This window comes from Garra rufa, chromosome 3 (assembly GCF_049309525.1).
Source record: "Garra rufa chromosome 3, GarRuf1.0, whole genome shotgun sequence".
NCBI classification, from domain to species: Eukaryota; Metazoa; Chordata; class Actinopteri; order Cypriniformes; family Cyprinidae; genus Garra; species Garra rufa.
Genome location: NC_133363.1, coordinates 44,404,834 through 44,426,912, shown reverse-complemented (window position 1 = coordinate 44,426,912; position 22,079 = coordinate 44,404,834). Strand labels below are relative to the sequence as shown.

The window sequence follows — 22,079 nt, the reverse complement described above, 5'->3', positions numbered from 1 at the left end:
GTAGGATTTTAATGTTTTTTTTTTAAGAATTCTCTTCTGCTCACCATGCCTGCATTTGTTTGATCCAAAATAAAGCAAAAGCAGTAGAAATTTGAAATGTTTTTACTATTTAAAATATTTGCTTTCTAATTTGTGACCCTGGACCACAAAACCAGTCATAAGGTTAAATTTTACAAAACTGAGATGTATACATCATATGAAAGCTCAATAAATAAGCTTTCTATATGGTTTGTTAGGATAGGACAATATTTGGCTGAGATACATCTATTTGAAAATCTGGAATCTGAGGGTGCAAAAAATCTAAATACTGAGAAAATCACCTTTAAAGTTGTCCAAATTGAGCTCTTAACAATGCATATTACTAATCAAAAATTACATTTTGATATATTTATAGTAGGAATTTTACAAAAAAATCTTAATGGAACATGATCTTTACTTAATTTCCTAATGATTTTTGGCATAAAAGAAAAATCAATAATTTTGACCCATACAATGTATTTTTGACTATTGCTACAAATATACCCCAGCGACTTAAGACTGGTTTTGTGGTCCAGGGTCACATTTATTCCTGTGATCGACGCTAAATGTTCAGCATCAACAGAAATCATTCTAATACGCTGATTTGCTGTTTAAGAAGCATTTTTTTATTAATAATATTTAAAACAGCTGAGTACATTTTTCAGGATTCTTTGAGAAAGATCCAAAGATCAGCATTCATCTAAAAAAAAAAACTTTATTTATTTAAAGAAATTATATAAATGAATACTTTTATTTAGCAAGGATGCTTTAAATTTATCAAAAGTTATGATAAAGACATTTATAATGTTACAAAAGATTTCTATTTCAGGTAAATGTGTTTTTTTTTCTGAGATTTCTATTCAACAAAGAAACCTGAAAAAAATCTATACTCGCATGTTTTCAACATAATTATAATAATAAATGTTTTTTGAGCAGCAAATCACAATATTCAAATGATTTCTGAAGGATCATGTGACTAGAGTAATGATGCTAAAAATTCAGCTTTGAAATCACAGGAATAAATTACATTTTAAAATATATTCAAATAGAAAGCAGTTATTTTAAATAGTACAAATATTTCTGAATTGTACTGTTTTTGCTGCTTTGGATCAAATAAATGCAGGCTTGGTGAGAAGAAGAGGCTTCTTTAAAAAACATTAAAAATCTTGTTTTGTAGTGCATGTTTCATCAAACTATCAAATTTACAGTCATAAAGATTTAGACATGGCTTCGATCAGCCCAGTGAATTCTAATATAGCATTTATTGTTTGTTTTACATTGTGTGTTAATTTTTCTAACTTTTATCGGAAAAGGTTAGCTCCCAGTCGGTTAATTTAGATTTTTTTTTAAATCAAATAGAAAGTATATTATGATGCAAAAATCTTTAAAAATCTGTCGTTATGAAAGAATGTTATTAAAATGTTTATATCTATTATAATATAGGCATAAACTTTAAAACTATATGTGACCCTGGACCACAAAACCAGTCTCAGGTAGCACGGGTATATTTGTAGCAATAGCCAAAAATACATTGTATCAGTCAAAATTATTGATTTTTCTTTTATGCCAAAAATCATTAGGATATTAAGAAAAGATCATGTTCCATGAAGATATTTAGTAAATTTCCTACTGTAAATATGTCAAAACTTAATTTTTGATTAGTAATATGCATTGCTAAGAGCTTAATTTGGACAACTTAAAAGGCGATTTTCTCAAAATTTAGATTTTTTTGCACCCTCAGATTTTTCTCGGCCAAATATTATCCTGTTCTAACAATACATACACGAATGGAAAGCTTGTGATGTATAAAATCTCAATTTTAGAAAGTTGACCCTTGGTTTTGTGGTCCAGGGTCACATATGGCATTTAATTCAAGCATGTTCCAAAAGGAACAGAACAGTCCCTCTAATTAAAGAAAAAATATTACGTAATTTAAGTGTTAAGCTAAGTTGTTTTAAAAAAAATCCATGTCCCATAATAAACTAAACAGTAGCTGATCCTAGGATTTCAAGTGGGCCCTTTTCGCCTATCTTTAATTAAACCCAATTAAACCGCGACATCTGCAGGCGGTTAATTGCAACAAAATGGGGGAACGTTTAAGAAACTCCGCGCCGCAGCGTGGCGCTACTGTTCCATAATGTGACGTTCAATAAAAAGAAAACCGCCAAAGGAGAAAAAACGAGTGAAAAGGAAGAAAGAAAGGCTACAGCGCAGGTTGTTGTTGTCATTGGCAGGGTCGTGTACTTGTTTGTCTGTCATCTGAAATCGCTCTCTGGTGACACAGCACACGTGTCTTTACCGAAATGGACCCGAGCACGACCATTCTGCGGGTGAAGAGGAAGAGAGGGACTGATCCGGCGGACGCGCTGCTGCTGGCCTGTAAGCGGATCCGTCCGGAGGCCACGGCAGCTCAGCCCAGTGATGAAAGTGAACCAGAACCACAGGAGCCCAAGATAGAGAACTCCGTGTTCAAACTGGTGGCCACCGTCGTGTCACAGGTAATGTCTCAGCGGCATCTGTCGGGAGAAACGAGCTGTAGCTGTGAGATTGTATTGTTTTCGGTGGTCATTGATGATGCGTAATGACGTCATGAGTCAATATGCTTGTCAAAAAATCTTTTGTTTTTTGCTTGTGAACTTTTGCGGATGCTCTTTAATGTCCTCCTAAGGGTGTTTGTACTGTGTCACTTCTTTTTCATCTGTGCTGGTACAAATACTTACAATGTATGCAGTAGCTAGATGTTAGCTAAATTACAGGTGTTATACTTGATGTTAGACATTGCAGACTATACATTTATGTACTGTTGGATGAATTAATAGATAGAATATAGAAGTAATTAGACTTATGATCAAAATAATTGCTGTGGTTGAATCTATGAAACCACAATTCTTGTCAGTTTTATTGTCATTGGCTATTATAGTCTAATATATATAATTTCTCCATACAGGATGCTCCGGTACAGCCACATGTCCGTGAGGCTCTGGCTCGCCCACGTCTGGCCCATCATGCCTTGCGGCCATCCCAAGGGAGCACTCAGAGGATCATCGGCGACCTGCGCAGTGTTAAATGGAGCACTAGGCGAGAAGAACGGTACCGGATCCTGTCCAGCCACCGGGCCGGACTACCGACAGAGCCTGCTCCTGCAAGAGAAGGAGAGGAGAACAATGACAGCCAAACAGAAAGTGCTGACAGTTTGTCTTTGGGAGAAGTGCAAGTGTTTGATATTGTGCATGAGGAGGAGGATGTCAAGATGCCTGGCAAGGTAAAGCCAAAAAATTTTTTTCTTAAAATGTACATTGTTGAAAGTATATTTTGCCTGCTTTTCCCTTTTCCATCCACTCCAACTCATTCTACCGTTTTGAAATCCATTCAGCCGTTCTCCTGTTCTGGCGATATCACTTTTAGCATAGCTTAGCATAGATCATTAAATCCTATTAGACCAATAGCATTGTGTTCAAAAATGACCAACAAGTTTCGATATTTGTTCTATTTAAAACTTGACTCTTCTGTAGTTATATCGTGTACTAAGACCGGTGGAAATGCAAAGCTTCAATTTTCTAGGCTGATAAGATTAGGAACTACACTCCCATTCCGGCGTAATAGTCAAGGAAGTTTGCTGCCGTAATAAGGCCGAAGCAGGCGCAGTAATACCACGCAGCACATGTGCAAATGCTAAACTAGCTGGGAACTCATTTCTTATAATACTCCGCCTGCTTCAGCCATATTACGGCAGCAAACTTCCTTGACTATTACGCCGGAATGGGAGTGTAGTTCCTAATCTTATCAGCCTAGAAACTCGCAGCTTTGCATTTCCACCGGTTCTAGTACACAATATAACTACAGAAGAGTCAAGTTTTAAATACAACAAATATGGAAACTCGTTGTTCATTTTTGAACGCGATGCTATTGGTCTAATAGGATTCAATGATCTATGCTAAGCTATGCTAAAAGTGATATCGCCAGAACAGGAGAGAATGAGCCTATTTCCAAAAAAAGTGGAGTGTTTCTTTAACTCATGTATGACTTTTTAATCCCCTTATTAAATTGACTTACTATTGTTGTTTTTCCCCAGACTATGTCTGACCCAGAGACAATCCTGTGTAACTCTGTGAAGATGATTCGTGAGAAGCTGAGCGTGTCAGGAGATGGGCTCGGTACTGAACATCGAGAGAAAGAGGACGATTACGTGTATGACTTGTACTACCAGGAGACGGCCACACCAGGCTGGATTCAAGACATCCTGTCTGTCAGACCCTACTCACAAGAGGGAGAGCTGGTTAGTTGCAGTGTTATTTTAGTATTAGCCTATATTACTTTTAAAATTTCAATTTTAGTTGAATTTTTAGTAAGTTAGGTTATTATTATTATTATTATTATTATTATTATTATTATTATTATTTTAAGTGCTTCAAATTAAGGTTCAGTTTGTTAGCAAGCAATGTTACTCATTTTTGTTTAGTTAGTTTTTCATCCAATACAGTTTGGGTCAAAAGTATACATACACCTTGCAGAATCTGCGAAATGTTAATTATTTTTTTCAAAATATGAGGGATCATTCAAAAAGCATGTTGTTTTATTTTTTTTTATTTACTACTGACCTGAATAAGATATTTCAGATAGGACATTTACATTTAGTCCACGAGGAAATTATAGTTCAATTTATAAAAATGACCCCATTCAAAAGTTTCACTTGATTCTTAATACTGTGTTGTTACCTGAATGATCCACAGCTTTTGATGATGCAGCATTTGTGTATTTGAACCCTTTCCAACAATGACTGTATGATTTTGAGATTCAGCTTTTCATACTGAGAGACTCATGCAACTATTACAGAAGGTTGAAATGCTCACTGATGCTTCAGAAGGAAAAACGATGCATTAAGAGCCGGGGTGTAAACTTTTGAACAGAATGAAGATGTGTACCTTTTTTGTTGTTGTTGCCTAAATATCATCATTTTTTTCATTTAGTACTGCCCTTCAGAAGCTACAGAAGATACTTGCATGTTTCCCAGAAGACAAAATTAGTTACATTTACCCTGATCTTCAAATTCAAAAAGCTTTCACACCCTTCTCTTAATGCATGGTTTTTCCTTCTGAAGCATCAGTGAGCATTTGAACCTTCTATAATCGTTGCATACGAGTTCCTCAGTGTGAAAAGTCAGATCTCAAAATCATACAGTCATTGTTGGAAAGGGTTCAAATGCACAAAAATGTTGAAAAACCAAAGAATTTGTGGGACCTGAAGGATTTTTCTGAAATCCAGCATCCTTGTCCTTGTTCAGGACAAACAAGGGACTCATGAACAACTATCACAAAACAAAAACAAAACCATGGATCATTCAGGTAACAATACAGTATTAAGAATGAAATATGTGAAATATCTTATTCAGGTCAGTACTAATTTAAAGTAAGTAGCATGCAGTTTGTATGATCCCTCTTATTTTGCTAAAATAATTAACATTTTGCAGATTCTCCCAGGTGTATATAAACTTCTGACCTTAACTGTATGTATATTGTTGCATTTCAGCATTTTTTTTTTTTCAGTTAACAAGTGCCTACCTAGAGTGTTAGTTTTAATAAAACTAATAGTAGAAAATCTCTAACACATTGCACTTTACTTTCATTTGTCTTCAAATACACAGGTCCCCGATGAAGTGGCCTGGGAGGAAGAGGTGTATGAAGATGAGGATGATGAGAATGCTGAAACCAACTGGAGAAATGACTACCCAGAGGAGAGCAGCGAGGATGGCAGTGATGGAGAGGAGCGTTATGGAGGTCATACATCAGCTACTATGTTTCATTTTGTTGATTCATTTAAAATAATCAAGATACAAGCTAAATAGCTTATTGAAGAGTGTAGTTTGCAATTGATTCAGCTTATGTTTAAAAAGAGCATAATATTATGGTTTAAAGTAAACATTTGCTCCAATGTTGTTGTTTTTTTACATTACATCAAATGAATTTTCTCTCTCCAGGTTGCTGGAGTGAAGAGCACTCATACAGCAGGAGGAGCTGGGAATGCTACCAGCGGGACATGGTGGAGGAGTTGGAGAATGACAAAGATGAAGACGACGAGGAGCGAGAGTATAATGATTCTGACTGAAAGCCTCTGTGTGTGGTTAAGAGCATGAGAGAGGCCCTTTTTACTGACGTGTGTTGAGTGAAGCTGTATGTTCTTTTGTCACAAGTGAATGTATGTGGTAGCCCATGTGTGTACTTGTGTGGGTTGCTTTGACTTGCGCGTTAGTGAGGCGAGTGATTTACTATTTGCGATTATTTTGCGGTTGTTTGATGTGAAGATAGTATGGAGAGAAAATGGTGATATTTTGAGTTTGTGTAAGTGTGGGGTGCTTTGTGTTGTCAGTTATGTGTGTAGTGTTTGTACGTTCCCCATATCTAAGGGGTGAAAAACAAAATACCTGTAAATATGTAGATGTGTATAAAAAAAAAATAAAGACTTCAGAATTAAACTGAAAATCTCATGAATCATTTATTCGAACAATTCTTGTCTGGTAGGAAAAAGGTTTTATTGATATTCTTTCAAATAAATTAATAGAAACACTTTTATATGAAGGCATATAACAATAGTTTGACAGCTGTTCAGTGTGTTTCATGCTACACAGTAAACTTTTATCAGAGTGACCTGTTTTAGAATCACATCTGGATTTCCATCCTGAGATTACTGGATTTTTTTTTTTTTTTTACCAGTAACAATGTATTGCTTGAATGGACATTTAAAATTTAATTCATATAAACAAGAGCAACTTCCATGACACTCAGTATTGTAAAATGTTTCCAGCACATTTGATATACTCTTCATCTTTATTCTTTCCTAACCTCTCCACAAGCGAACATATGATGCTTCACTACATGTAAAGAAGCATAGCAGCAGATTCGAACGTTTAAATGCATACAATCACCTTCCCTCTAAAAAAAACCGCTAAGGCATGTTGGCAGTTAAACAGGACTGACCTCTGGCCAAGCCCCGAAAACACTCCAAAAACTGTAAGAAAACAACTTTGGATAAATTGTCATTTTAAAAACTAGATTCTAAAATAAAACCATGTTAGATAAAAAGAAAAAAAAGGGGCGAGGGGAAATGTTAGAGAAACACAAATAATTGCATTCTTGGCCATGTTCTTCATAATGGCACACACAAACCACTGCATCCTGTTCATGTCCTTGTTTCTCTGAGAGGAATACACATGGTGTTTACATCATGAGCGCTCCGGTACCATTATGAACCAGAGCTTTGAAATAGCTTTCATTTTCACGCCACATGGTTCTTAAGGTCATATTTCTAATACTGCAGTGCACCGTGACCTTAACAGAACCCTTTTTTATAATAAAGAAAAAGAAGAATCCAACGTAGTGACATTAAGAGTGCATCTGTGTCTTTAAAAGTGTGGAAGATCTTTTTCCTGTTTCTCCAGATATTGGTTTCTTCTCCCCGAACCAATGGGTTTGTGGTTCAAAGGTGTGCAAGTGTTCTAATCAGTGTCCAACTCGGTGAGCACACAAAAGCAGGTGAACTGGGTGAAACGAGTGATGGTACCTGTGTTAAAGAGACACACACAGAATTACTGTCACTCTGATTTTGGCTGTAAATCAGTGTAATTAAACAACAAAAAGTTGAATTGCTAAAAGCTGTTGTATCTTACTTAGTAGTTTAGTGATGATGGGTGGGCGCTTGGACTCTGGAAGATGGATGCCCAAGAAGTAAACAGGCACTCCAGAGAGTGCTATAGCGATTCCAATGAGTGAGTTAAGTGTGTCAGAATAAAGTGGCACAGCCACCAGGAACACAACACACAAGCAGAAGATGATGGGATACACCAGACTCAACTGTACACACATACACACACACACAGGAAAAGAGAGGAAAACACTATTAATTCACATGTCACAAAATTGCACCGAATGAAACTGTCATTTCTGTTTCCCTTTTTAGTGACAGTTGTTTCAAGTTTCAGGTTATTTCAACCAGTCCTAACCAACCAGTTATTTACACTTACATTCAAAAGTTCGAGGTCAGTATAATCAGAAGTTATCAGAAAGAAGTCTAAAATACACTTAACAGAAATGGCCCATGAATTCAAAACAAAGAGGCAAAAAAGCCTTTGCATAATTAAACAATATATTACAGCTGTCGAGATTAAAATGAAATGTGAAAACGAATGAAAAGTTTCAATTCGCGGAATTACATTTTGTTGCTCACACTGCAACAGCTTTTATGCATTTTTATGTATTTGTGAAGTGTTGAGGCTTACAGCCAATCAAAAGCGTTTCTGTTGAACTGTTGGCCAATCAAAGGCGCAAAAAACGCCTGAGCTGTTGTTGAGTGCTCACGCGCCACGCGAATTCCCTAATCATAAACACTGTAAATACGATGTTAACAAAAAGTTTCATTTCACATTATTTAGTGATAATAACGGGAGTTTTTGCATAACTTGCGCTAGACTTCTCTAATGTCATGGACCGACATGGTTGTCTGTGAAGCCAAAATGTGACATGCCCAAAACGAAATTGAAAATGTTTTATATTGTTTTTATATCGATATAATAATCATTATTACAATATATAGAGCAATAATCTACAATAATGATTTTTGTCATAATATTGCAGCCCTATGAGCTCTTGTTTTGTACATGCTTAATTTGGATAGCCTACAATTTTAAACAGTCTATTGTTATTGGTAACAGTTTAAAACATTGATTAAATTGCGTACATTTAAGTATTTGACATTTTATAATAACAAAGTGATTATGAAAATTGCCCTCACAAAATGTACAAAATGTCTCTGGAAATCAATTCCAGGGGGCAAATATTGACCCTTAAAACAGGACCAGAAATGAACTTTTCCATTATGGTAATTTTTTTCAATCATTTTTCAATTTCATGTGTCCTTGCGGAACAAAAGGCTTAAAGGAGTAGTTCACTTTCAGAACAAAAATTTACAGATAATGTACTTACCCCTTTGTCATCCAAGATTCTCACATGTCTTTATTTCTTTCAGTCATAAGTAAATTATGTTTTTTGAGGAAAACATTCAGGATTTCTCTCCATATAATGAACTTCTATGGTGCCCCTGAGTTTGAACTTCCAAAATGCAGCTTCAAAAGGCTCTAAACGATCACAGCCAAGGAAAGAAGGGTCTTATCTAACAAAACGATCGGTTATTTTCAAAGAAATTACAATTTATAAACTTTTTAACCTCAAATGCTCATCTTGTCTAGCTCTGTGTGTATTCTGTGTAGAGATTAAAAAGTATATAAATTGTAAATGTTTTTAGAAAATAACCGATCGTTTCGCTAGATAAGACCCTTCTTCCTCGGCTGGGATCATTTAGAGCCCTTTGAAGCTGCATTCAAACTGCATTTCGAAGTTCAAACTCGGGGGCACCATAGAAGTCCATTATATGGAGAAAAATCCGGAAATGTTTTCCTCAAAAAACAATTTCTTTACGACTGAAGAAAGAAAGACACAAACATCTTGGATGACAAGGGGGTGAGTACATTATCTGTAAATTTTTGTTCTGAAAGTGAACTACTCCTTTAATACTAAATAAAAGTATTTAAAAAAAATAACTAACCCCAAAGTTTTGAACAGTAGTGTATATAACAGTCTGTTTGTAATGGGTTAATGTGTTTAAATATACAGTGATGAATCATAACTTTAAATAATTACATGCAAAAGTATGTAAACATTTTCATTTTATCTGTACGATCTGTACTGCCTCACTTTCAAAGGTCGGGGCCGGTCTGGCTCCTTCCAGCGAAGGTAGATCTGTCCAGCAATAGACAGGCCGACGAAAAACCAGTAACTGAAGCTGTAATAGTTAATCAGCTGGAAAACATCCTCCACTGTAAGGTAGATCAGAGCCATGGCACACTGCAGATAGAAAACACGACTTAAGTGACTCTGTCCACTAGATGGAGACAGAAAACCTCAAATATCCCAGACCCCATGACTCTAGTCTACAGTCGTGGCCAAAAGTTTTGGGAATGACACAAATGTTAGTTTTCACAAAGTTTGCTGCTCAACTGCTTTTAGATCTTTGTTTCAGTTGTTTCTGTGATGTACTGAAATATAATTACAAGCACTTCATACGTTTCAAAGGCTTTTATCGTCAATTACATGACATTTATGCAAAGAGTCAGTATTTGCAGTGTTGGCCCTTCTTTTTCAGGACCTCTGCATCTGCAATTCGACTGGGCATGCTCAACTTCTGGGCCAAATCCTGACTGATAGCAACCCATTCTTTCATAATCACTTCTTGAAGTCTGTCAGAATTAGTGGGTTTTTGTTTGTCCACCCACCTCTTGAGGATTGACCACAAGTTCTCAATGGGATTAAGATCTGGGGAGTTTCCAGGCCATGGACCCAAAATGTCAACGTTTTGGTCCCCGAGCCACTTAGTTATCACTTTTGCCTTATGGCACGGTGCTCCATCGTGCTGGAAAATGCATTGTTCTTCACCAAACTGTTGTTGGATTGTTGGAAGAAGTTGCTGTTGGAGGGTGTTTTGGTACCATTCTTTATTCATGGCTGTGTTTTTGGTCAAAATTGTGAGTGAGCCCACTCCCTTGGATGAGAAGCAACCCTAAGCATGAATGGTCTCAGGATGCTTTACTGTTGGCATGACAGGACTGATGGTAGTGCTCACCTTTTCTTCTCCGGACAAGCCTTTTTCCAGATGCCCCAAACAATCAGAAAGAGGTTTCATCAGAGAATATGACTTTGCCCCAGTCCTCAGAAGTCCATTCGCCATACTTTTTGCAGAAGATCAATCTGTCCCTGATGTTTTTTTTTGGAGAGAAGTGGCTTCTTTGCTGCCCTTCTTGACACCAGGCCATCTTCCAAAAGTCTTGGCCTCACTGTGCGTGCAGATGCGCTCACACCTGCCTGCTGCCATTCCTGAGCAAGCTCTGCATTGGTGGCACTCCGATCCCGCAGCTGAATCCTCTTTAGGAGACGATCCTGGCGCTTGCTGGACTTTCTTGGATGCCCTGAAGCCTTCTTAACAAGAATTGAACCTCTTTCCTTGAAGTTCTTGATGATCCTATAAATTGTTGATTTAGGTGCAATCTTAGTAGTCACAATATCCTTGCCTGTGAAGCCATTTTTATGCAACGCAATGATGGCTGCACGCATTTCTTTGCAGGTCACCATGGTTAACAATGGAAGAACAATGATTTCAAGCATCACCCTCCTTTAACATGTCAAGTCTGCCATTCTAACCCAATCAGCCTGACATAATGATCTCCAGCCTTGTGCTCGTCAACATTCTCACCTGAGTTAACAAGATGATTACTGAAATGATCTCAGCAGGTCCTTTAATGACAGCAATGAAATGCAGTGGAAAGTTTTTTTTTCGGGATCAAGGTAATTTTCATGGCAAAGAAGGACTATGCAATTCATCTGATCACTCTTCCTAACATTCTGGAGTATATGCAAATTGCTATTATAAAAACTTAAGCAGCAACTTTTCCAATTTCCAATATTTATGTAATTCTCAAAACTTTTGGCCACGACTGTACAAATAAATACATTTATAATGGCAGAGCTAATACTATATTACAACTTTACTAAACTTATATAGTTTAAGTAACTAAAAATATTAAGAAACAAGTCAGAGAAAGTCACTCTCACAAAAAGAGATGCATTAGGCATTCATTGTAACTGAAATGTACTTGCATTAAATAGCAGAGCAGGAACTGGTGTGAATCTCTCTGCGTGAATCATAGACAAAGCATCTGGAAGATGACCTTCTCGAGCTCCCACGAAAAACAACCTGCGGCAGCAGCAAAAGACTCACGGTTTATTCAAATGCATGTCAAATTTGACCAAATCATGGTTATTACAACTATACGGACATATATATATAAAAAAAAAAAAAAAACACTACTAAAAAAAAAAAAAGGAAACATACTGGAAAAGTACTAATGTAATGGAAAAATAAATTCAAAATAGTAATTAAAAAAAAGATACTAAAATAACACTGAACTTCATCAGTACTGAGAAATCAAACCAATTAAACAAAGTAAAAGCATAATTACATAAAAGACCTTCAGGTAAAAAATGCAAAACATCAAGATTGTATTAAAATTAGCTTCATACTTCATACGGTTGACCTAAAAACAAAATCCAACATATTTGAAATACATGAACAAACAAGTGCTATAATTATAAACACAAACTTAAATTCTCAGTGCATCTGAAATCTCATTATCACTGTGTTTATGTTTTCTCAACACTCCCAAAAATCCTCAGCACTCCGCATTATCTGACACATGCAATAGTGACGTGAACCCCACACGGTCATTACCACAAAGCAGCTCCAGATGGTGTGAGCAATTGAGTAGCTCCCTATAAAACCACAGGAGCTGAAATACGCTTTGTTCCTCCTCCTGGAGGTTAACACCAGTCATTAAGAATAAACTTGAGGAACAAAGCAGAGGTTCAAGTGGAATAATAAAACCATAAACCAGTGCAATTGTACAGGGCCATATTTGAAAAACATAGGCCTAATACCAACACAACTCCCAGTTGGTGTCTTTAGACAGAAAAATGAGAAAAAAAGACTAAAGCTAGTGCTCTGTGATGCTATGTAGAAATCAAGCTTCAGACTGACCTGGATGCAGCGATGATGGAAGCATTAAGACCTCCGTAACAGGATAAGGCAACCGCAATTGGGATGGTCCAACTCATCACTCCCAAAGTGTGGTCTGCAAACGTCTGTGGAACAATTAGGAAATATTAGCTACAGCTGTAGGAAACTACAGACATTATGACAACACAGACGTCTATGAACTCACCACAGCGACAGCATCACTGGCGAGGATGGCACTCATGTCTAGCACAGCATAATAGGCCACGTTCGTGAGGATGTAGATGACCGTAACAATCGGCATGGAGATCGCAATGGAGAGAGGAAGGTTCCTGGGACAAGCATGGACAGATGTGTTAGCTACAGGTGAAGACAAAAGTTTACATACACCTTGCATAATCTGCAAAATGTTATTTATTTTATCAAAATAAGAGGGATCATTTAAAATCCATGTTATTTTTTATTTAGTACTGATCTGAATAAGGACGTTTAATATAGTAAACAAAAGAAAGTAATAGTTTAATGTATGAAAATGACCCTGTTCAAAAGTTTACATACACTTGATTCTTAATATTATGATCACAAATGATCCACGGCTGTTTTTTGTTTTTTTGGTTGTTTAGTGATAGTTGTTCATGAGTGCCTTGTTTGTTCTGAACACCTAAACTGCCCGCTGTTCTTCAGAAAAATCCTTCAGATCCCACGATTTCTTTGGTTTTTCAGCATTTTTATGTATTTGAACCCTTTCCAACAATGACTGTAAGTTTTTGAGATCCATCTTTTCACACTGTGGACAACTGAGGGACTCATATGCAACTATTACAGAAGATATTAAGAGCCGGGGGTGAAAACTTTTTGAATTTGAAGATCAGGGCAAATTTAACTTATTTTGTCTTCTGGGGAACATGCAAGTAACTTCTGTAGCTTCTAAAGGGCAGTACTAAATGGAAAGAATATTTAGGCAAAATAAGAAAAATGTACACATCCTAATTTCATTCAAAAGGTTACACCCATGGCTCTTAATGCATCATGACCTAAATACCTAATAAATGCATCATGACCTAAAAAGATATTTCACATAAAAGACATTTGCATATGGTCCACAAGAAAAAATAATAGTTTAATTTATAAAAATTACCCCGTTCAAAAGTTTACATACGCCTTTTGTGTATTTGAACCCTTTCCAACAATGACTGTATGATCTTTTCACACTGAGGACAACTGAGGGACTCATATTACTGCCATTTAGAAGCTACCAAAGATACTTCCCCAGATGTTCCCCAGAAGACAAAATAAGTTAAAAGTAAAGTAAGTAAATATTTCACCCCCCGCTTCTTAATGCATTGTTTTTCCTTCTGAAGCATCAGTGAGTGTTTGAATCTTCTGTAATAGTTGCATATGAGTCCCTCAGTTGTCCTCAGTGTGAAAAGATGGATCTCAAAACCATACAGTCATTGTTGTAAAGGGTTCACAAAAATGCTGAAAAACCAAAGAATCTTGTGGACTATAAGTAAGTGTCTTTTATGTGAAATATTTTTATTTAGGCCAGTATTAAATAAAAAAATAACATGCATTTTGTATGATGTCAATAATTAAGATTTTGCAGATTCTGCAAGGTGTATGTAGACTTTTGACTTTAACTGTATCTTATCAGCACCTGTTTTTACATACTATATCTACACAACAGGAACAGGAACTGAGGGTCAAGTCTGTCCTTTCAGTAGTATTCAAAGTAGTACCTTTCAGGGTTCTTAATCTCTTCTGTGACAAAGTTAAGCGTGTCCCAGCCCGAATATGAGAAAAGAGCCGAGTACAATGCCAAAGCAATATCTCCTGGGTCACGCGATGAGCCTTGGAACGAATCCTCAAAGTTCATTGTGAAACCTGTGTGGGAAATATTACAAAAGTAGTGAAGCAATGAACAGATTTTCAAGCTCATAGATATGTGAATGTATGTTGTACTGTGGTTTTCCTCTTATTGTGTTTTACATATTTAACATACAGAGCATACTTTACGTTTATACATTCCCTTGAAGGGATTGTTCATCCAAAATGTAAAATTCTGTCAAAATTCATTATGCAATTTTTAAGAATATATGACTTTCTTTCTTCTGCTGAATACAAAAGATATTTGCAAGAATGTTGGTAATTACATGGTTTTGGTTAACTTTGTATGAATAAAACCCCCCACATTTTTCAAAATATCTTCTTTTGTGTTCTGCAGAAAAAAAAAAACAGTCAAAGATCAAAAGTTTTGGAGTGACATGAGTGTGAATAAATGCCAGAATTTAAATTTTTTTAATGGACTATCCCATTAAACTGATTCAGAACTCATGAGAGAGCAACATTTGGCCAAGACACAAACATGCAAAACAACCATGCAAATGCAATCATGCAATAACATCTGAAAAAGATGTGGCTGATTGTGCAGACTCAAGTAAACATATATATATATTTTTTTTACCTTGGCACAGTTTCACTATTCCCGTGATGATAATGACGATGAGAGCCACAACTTTGGCATTAGTGAAGACATCCTGCACCCTGGTACCCCACTTGACATAAGCAGAATTAATAAAGGTCAGCAGGCCTGCAATACCATAAACAGAAAGCATGTTAGCATAATAACATTTACGCTGACAATACTTTGACAAGTTAAATGAAAGGTTACCCAAAAATGAAAATTCTGTCATTAATTACTCACCTTCATGTCTTTCCAAACCCGTAAGACCTTTGGAACACAAATTAAGATATTTTTGATGAAATCCGAGAGCTTTCAGACCCTGCATAAACAGCAACACAACTACGTTCAAGGCCCAGAAAGGTAGTAAGGACATCGTTAAAAAAGGTCATGTGACATCAATGTTATGAAGCTACGAGAATACTTTTTGTGCACAAAGAAAATAAAAATAACGACTTTATTTAACAATTTCTTCTATTTCGTGTCAGTCAGTCTCTGACGCAGTAGCTGTTGTTCTGATGTAGGTACTCTTGTGATTGTGCGTCGAAGACTGGCACGGAAGAGAATCAATTGTTAAATAACAATAATTAAATAATTTTTTTTCCCATAGCTTCATAAGATTACAGTTGAACCACTGATGACACATGGATTATTTTAACGATGTCCTTACTACCTTTCTGGGCCTTGAACGTGTCAGTTGCATTGCTGTCTATGCAGTGTCAGAAAGCTCTCAGATTTCATCAAAAATATCTTAATTTGTGTTCTAAAGATGTACGGTCTTATGGGTTTGGAACAAGTATTTAATGACAGAACACACAGCTTGCCCCGATTTGCAGTCTGGACAAGTCAATGCTAGTTGCCCAAAGTCAGAGTCAGTCTGCAGATTTTAGGCATTTAGGGCTGACAGATTTAATAGAAAATCAAGTCGAGTATGGTGAGAACATGTTTCTGCATTAATTTGTCATTTTTTGGAATGACGTGTCTGGTAAAGTGTGCGTTTTTTACAATTTACAAAGCAAAACTGTACATAATTACCATTTACAAAGTCTGTAAGTGTAGGAAGCCTAGTGTTTTAAAACATGCTCCCATTTGAAAACTGATGCAGTGCCTTTCAGCCTTAAAGTGAGTGACAATAATGAAATGCTGACTGTGTTTTTGACAACAACAACAAAACATCAGTTACTCCCTTAAGACAGCAATTGAAGACTATCAATACTTGATTAATGGGGAGTAATAAAAGTTTGGTTGCAGTCATGCCAACAGTAGTGTTTTTCTCTTTTAGACAGGCATGCCTAATGAAGCTGCTGAAGGTATCCAAGTGTATATGAGGAGAGACACCACAGAACCAGAAGAATGGGCTCCTGAACTCAAAAACAAGTTACACATTAACTACCCCATGACTAGTTAGACCTTAATAGGTCTCAACAGCTTATCAGATCTCATGGTGAGAAACAGCAGAAAAGGAAAGACAACAAGAAAGTTCAAGAATGTGAAAAATGTGTGTGCAACAGCATGTACACATTACTTACAAATACAGGCTGCAGCAATGAGCCGAGAAGCAGAATACGGAGGCTCGCAGGTGGGGAAGAGCGGCTGAACCAAGTAGTTGGCAAAAGTTATAGCAATTACAGCCTGGCTTGTCGGTTCAATGATAAGCAGCGATGTCCACAGACGTATAAATGCTATGAAGCCTCCGAACGATTCTAGGATGTAGGCGTAGCTGGCACCAGACTTAGTGATTGTTGTGCCCAGCTCGGCGTAGCAGAGAGCACCCACTACTGAAAAGATGCCACCGATGGCCCAGATAACTAGAGAGAGTCCATAGGAGGCGCTGTAGATCAGAACGCCCTTTGGCGACACAAATATGCCTGAGCCAATCATGTTCCCCACGATGAGGCTGACGCCGTTCAAGAGAGAGATTTCCTTTTTGAGCTGCATGCTCTCTTTGGGTTTTGAAAGGGCTGTGGGGTCCTCAGGCTGGCCGTTGACATTTCTGGATTCAGTGTCGTTCTCCATCTTGTTCACAGGTGTAAGCGCTGCAATTGGTCTTATCCAGTCGCCGGCCTTATCCAACCTGACAGAGAGCAGAAAAACTTAAGTTACATTAGGAACAATAGCTGTTGCTTAAAACAGATAGCTTAACTTAAAACGAAAGTTCTGTCATCATTTACTCACCCCATTGTCTTTTTTTTAAATATTATTTATTTATTTATTTTTGCCCATGCATTGAGATCAATGGAATAGTGTTTTTAACTATTTAAATTTAAAAATAAATAAATTGGCAATTAAAGTAAATAATAAACATAAATAAATAATAAATAAAAATAAGAGAATAAAATATAAATAATAATAAATGAAAGGCTTACTAAACTAAAGTATTAAAATCACTAAATCTAAAACTGGAATAACAAACTAAAATCAAATAGAAATATTGAAAATAATATAAATAACAAAATGTAAAAAAAAAATTAAGCTACAATTTACAATTGTAAATAATATATAATAATAATAATAATAATATTTAAAATCTATACAAATATGAATTAAATTAATCTAATGAAACTGAATTTATTTGGTCCAAAATACAGCAGTAATATTGTGAAATAGTTTTACTATTTAAAATAACTGCTTTCTATTTATATATACACATTATACATTTAAAAAATATTTTAAATACACTTCCAGTGATCAAAGCTACATTTTCAGCTTCATTACTCCAGTCTTCAGTGTCTCATGATCCTTCAGAAATCATTCTAATATGCTGATTTGCTGTTCAAGAAACATTTTTTATAATTATCAATATTTTAAACAGTTAAGTACTTTTTCCCCAGGATTCTTTGATGAATAGAAAGATTCAAAGATCAACATTTATCTGAAATAAAAAGCTTTTGTAATATTATATGCTATATCATTCAAAATATTGAAGTCAGTATTTTTTTTTTTGGGAATAATAGAAATTAATATTGATCAAAAGTGATGATAAAGACATTTATAATGTTACAAAAGATTTCTATTTCAGATAAATAATGTTTTTCTGAACTTTTGGAAAATTATACTTAAACATAATAATAATTAATAATAATAATAATAATAATAATAAAAGTTACATATATTCAATATAAAATATATTCACATAGAAAACAGTTATTTTATATAGTAAAGATATTTCAAATAAATAAACTATTGCTAAAATAACACTACAAATGGGAGTTGGTTTGGACCCCACTGACACTCAATGTATAGACAAAAACAGTTCTTCGAAAACATTCTTCAAAATATCTTCTTTTGTGTTGTGTTCCACTTAAAGGAACACTCCACTTTTTTTGGAAATAGGCTCATTCTCCAACTCCCCCCGAGTTAATAAGTTGAGTTTTACCGTTTTGAAATCCATTCAGCCGTTCTCCTGTTCTGGCGATATCACTTTTAGCATAGCTTAGCATAGATCATTGAATCCTATTAGACCAATAGCATCGCGTTCAAAAATGACCAACGAGTTTCCATATTTGTTGTATTTATAACTTGACTCTTCTGTAGTTATATCGTGTACTAAGACCGGTGGAACTGCAAAGCTGCGAGTTTCTAGGCTGATAAGATTAGGAACTTCACTCCCATTCCGGCGTAATAGTCAAGGAAGTTTGCTGCCGTAATATGGCCGAAGCAGGCGGAGTATTATCAGAAATGAGTTCCCAGCTAGTTTAGCATTTGCACATGTGCTGCGTGGTATTACTGCTCCTGCTTCGGCCATATTACGGCAGCAAACTTCCTTGACTATTACGCCAGAATGGAAGTGTAGTTCCTAATCTTATCAGCCTAGAAAATTGAAGCTTTGCATTTCCACCGGTCTTAGTACACGATATAACTACAGAAGAGTCAAGTTTTAAATAGGACAAATATCGAAACTCGTTGGTCATTTTTGAACGTGATGCTATTGGTCTAATAGGATTCAATGATCTATGCTAAGCTATGCTAAAAGTGATATCGCCAGAACAGGAGAACGGCTGAATGGATTTCAAAACGGTAAAACCCAACTTATTAACTCGGGGGGAGTTGGAGAATGAGCCTATTTCCAAAAAAGTGGAGTGTTCCTTTAAAAAAGAAAGCAATACAAGTGTGGAATGACTAAATATTTACGGAATACTCATTTTGGGATAAAATATTTGTGTGTGTTCACTACTGCATGATAACATTGGGGATCACGCAATTACCCTCACATAATTAAAAAGTCACATCCGGTCTCCAATGTCTAGTGCTGGTGTGAAGTCAGTATAGGTCAGTGTGAGAAGTATATTACATACGTGCAAAATGTCCTGTTGCTAATTGACAAAAGCTAGTGTGAAGATTGCATCATTGGGATTACGTAAACAAGATAGTATTTCTTCAGGAAACATTTCATAACTCATCTGCCAATCAGAAGATAAAAAATTGGAAATGCTATCTTAATCATGAGCTCAGTCAGGGTCTGTATGGGTTTCTAAATGAGGAAAATCACACGTTTAGTTCTGACTCGCTGTTTGTTGACCCTCTATAAATGATTAAGCATGTCCACTGCGGCCACCTCTCTTATTGTGGAGAGCTGATAGCACATTCCTCTCACTATTTGACTATTTGAACCACTCACGTCAACATTTATCCTTGTAAAAATCTCATTACACTTGTGTGTCTGAAAACCAGTCCCCCTCTAAGGGTATGTCATATAAAATTAATACATAATATAGCGTGCAATTGCTAAACAAGCACTGATTAAATTGTTCCCAAATTCTCCCCAGAGAGCTTTCCTTCCCCAAGGCTTGTTTCCCATCTTAGAAAATGTTTCCCAGAACTGGAACATTCACAAAAACATCTGCACACATGACACATCAGTATACAGTGGTAAAGGGCAGTCCACTACCGTTGCCTTGGAAACTCGATGACATCATTTTAGTTTTGACTACGAATGAGCCAAGCGCCTTTTTGTGGGAAACTGTCTAGCTTTTGATTGAGGCTCTTAGTGTGTGCGTATCTATTTGATATGTACTGATAGATAATGTGTTTAATCCATACAGATAAATATTAAAATGAAAGTGCAAACAATGTTGTCTGTGTTTAAATGTGCATTGTAGAAGGGATCTGTTTTAAAGAAAAAAAAATGTTTTTGGAAAGATGCATTTTCCATGTTGCATCAGCTGAGTGAATACTCATCAACACCCAATGAACTGGCTCTTCAGTTTGTCTGTCCTTCCTCATTGTCATTTGTGCCTAATTAAATATGGTGAATAAGGTCCATGACAATGACTGGTTCCATACACACCCTTTTAATACTGTTTGCTTGTTAAGTATACAATATAGCACTTAGCACACTTGTTTTTTAGCATATTGTACTATTCTCAAACAATTGTTCATTTATGTCAACACATAAAGTTCGCTATCAAGCCTATAATCTTATGTATTAGGAACTCTTTTTAAAAGATGTTTATTAACTAAGTAAAGGCGTCTAATAAACAAAGTAAAACACGAAAAATCACTTAACACTACGACAACTTGGCCACCGCGATCAAAACAAGTTCATATTTGGCAACCCTCTTTGTTAGGACAAGACGCTCATCAGTCGCGTTGAAGTAAAGAAAAGAACGGTCGGCTTTATAAAAAATAAGATATTACATGTAGTCGTCTGAGGCAAAAGTAAAGAAAGAAATAAGTAAAACAGCACAAGTGTCTGAAACTACATTACGAAGTATTACGAGACTTTAACGCTAAGGTTGTCCCCTCAAGCCTATCAGCTGTTCAACAAAACAACCCCATCAGCGCGTTTTTAGACGCGTTGTCATGTTAGCCTGTGCTGTGGGTACATTTTTGGAATGAATGAATATAGCTCTTATAAATCCAGTGTTTATGAAGTATATGTGGCATAGAGAATGACTGGAATAAACGTAACGTTAGAGCATTTTGTAATCGATGGGATGATGAGAAGCGACATCCTGTTTTTCTAACGTAGAGCGCAGCAGAATATGACACACTATCAATGCGTCATTTTAACGGAGATATTCCCCGCTCCGGTTTGCATTCAGCTTATTAAACACATTCACTTCATGCATTTATTAGGGAAAAAAAACCGAAATGGAATTAAAACAGCATAGCTGTTATCGCTGATTTAACACAGCAAGCCCAGTCCTTCGTATTTTTTTTCTTTAAACGTAACGTTAAAATAAAAACATGTCCTTACCTAGTTGTGTCCTTTGTTTATCGTCTTTGTCTAACTGGTGACATTAGCAGACAGGGCAGCATCTTTAACTACAGCAAGAACCCTGGAGCACGGAGGGCAAGCTGCCAGAAAGTCACGTGACACCGGTAAAATTGATGTCACGTGGTTGAACTTGCAATGCAAATCAGACCAGACCAACCCCGGTTTGCCAGCAAATCCATGCAGGTGTTGCCTACAGCCAAAAGCGAGCCATTTAAAAGTAATGTTTTTCTGTGTAAGTGTTTAAAGTGGTTTCTGATTAACTCTCCTTCACACCATATGTGACCCTGGACCACAAAACCAGTCTTAAGTCGCTGGGGTATATTTGTAGCAATAGCCAAAAATACATTGTATGGGTCAAAATTATTGATTTTTCTTTTATGCCAAAGATCATTAGGAAATTAAGTAAAGATCATGTTCCATAAAGATTTTTTGTAAAATTCCTACTATAAATATATCAAAATGTAATTTTTGATTAGTAATATGCATTGTTAAGAACTTAATTTGGACAACTTTAAAGGTGATTTTCTCAGTATTTTGATTTTTTTGCACCCTCAGATTCCAGATTTTCAAATAGATGTATCTCGGCCAAATATTGTCCTATCCTAACAAACCATACATCAATAGAAAGCTTATTTATTGAGCTTTCATATGATGTATACATCTCAGTTTTGTAAAATTTAACCTTATGACTGGTTTTGTGGTCAGCTTTAAAGTGAGGAATAAGGGTTTGCTATAGAGGAAGGGATAAACATAATAAAATCAAAATGTATG

The 22,079-nt window shown here is 36.1% G+C and overlaps 2 protein-coding genes across 2 annotated transcripts; one reads left to right on the top strand and one right to left on the bottom strand.

The window, feature by feature from the left end:
- Positions 1–2,187: 2,187 nt before the first annotated feature.
- slc7a6os (solute carrier family 7 member 6 opposite strand) lies at positions 2,188–6,487 on the top strand. The gene is made up of 5 exons (XM_073837140.1): positions 2,188–2,516; positions 2,966–3,280; positions 4,091–4,294; positions 5,660–5,792; positions 5,993–6,487. The coding sequence occupies exons 1-5, from the start codon at positions 2,322–2,324 to the stop codon at positions 6,118–6,120; spliced, it is 975 nt and encodes a 324-aa protein (XP_073693241.1). The 5' UTR covers positions 2,188–2,321; the 3' UTR covers positions 6,121–6,487.
- Positions 6,488–6,540: 53 nt separating this feature from the next.
- Positions 6,541–21,399, bottom strand: slc7a6 (solute carrier family 7 member 6). Its single transcript, XM_073837139.1, has 10 exons — positions 21,288–21,399; positions 16,618–17,162; positions 15,092–15,217; positions 14,367–14,511; positions 12,836–12,959; positions 12,652–12,755; positions 11,715–11,811; positions 9,759–9,908; positions 7,679–7,862; positions 6,541–7,572 (listed from the first exon to the last, which is right to left on the bottom strand). The coding sequence occupies exons 2-10, from the start codon at positions 17,102–17,104 to the stop codon at positions 7,508–7,510; spliced, it is 1,482 nt and encodes a 493-aa protein (XP_073693240.1). The 5' UTR covers positions 17,105–17,162; positions 21,288–21,399; the 3' UTR covers positions 6,541–7,507.
- Positions 21,400–22,079: the final 680 nt, after the last annotated feature.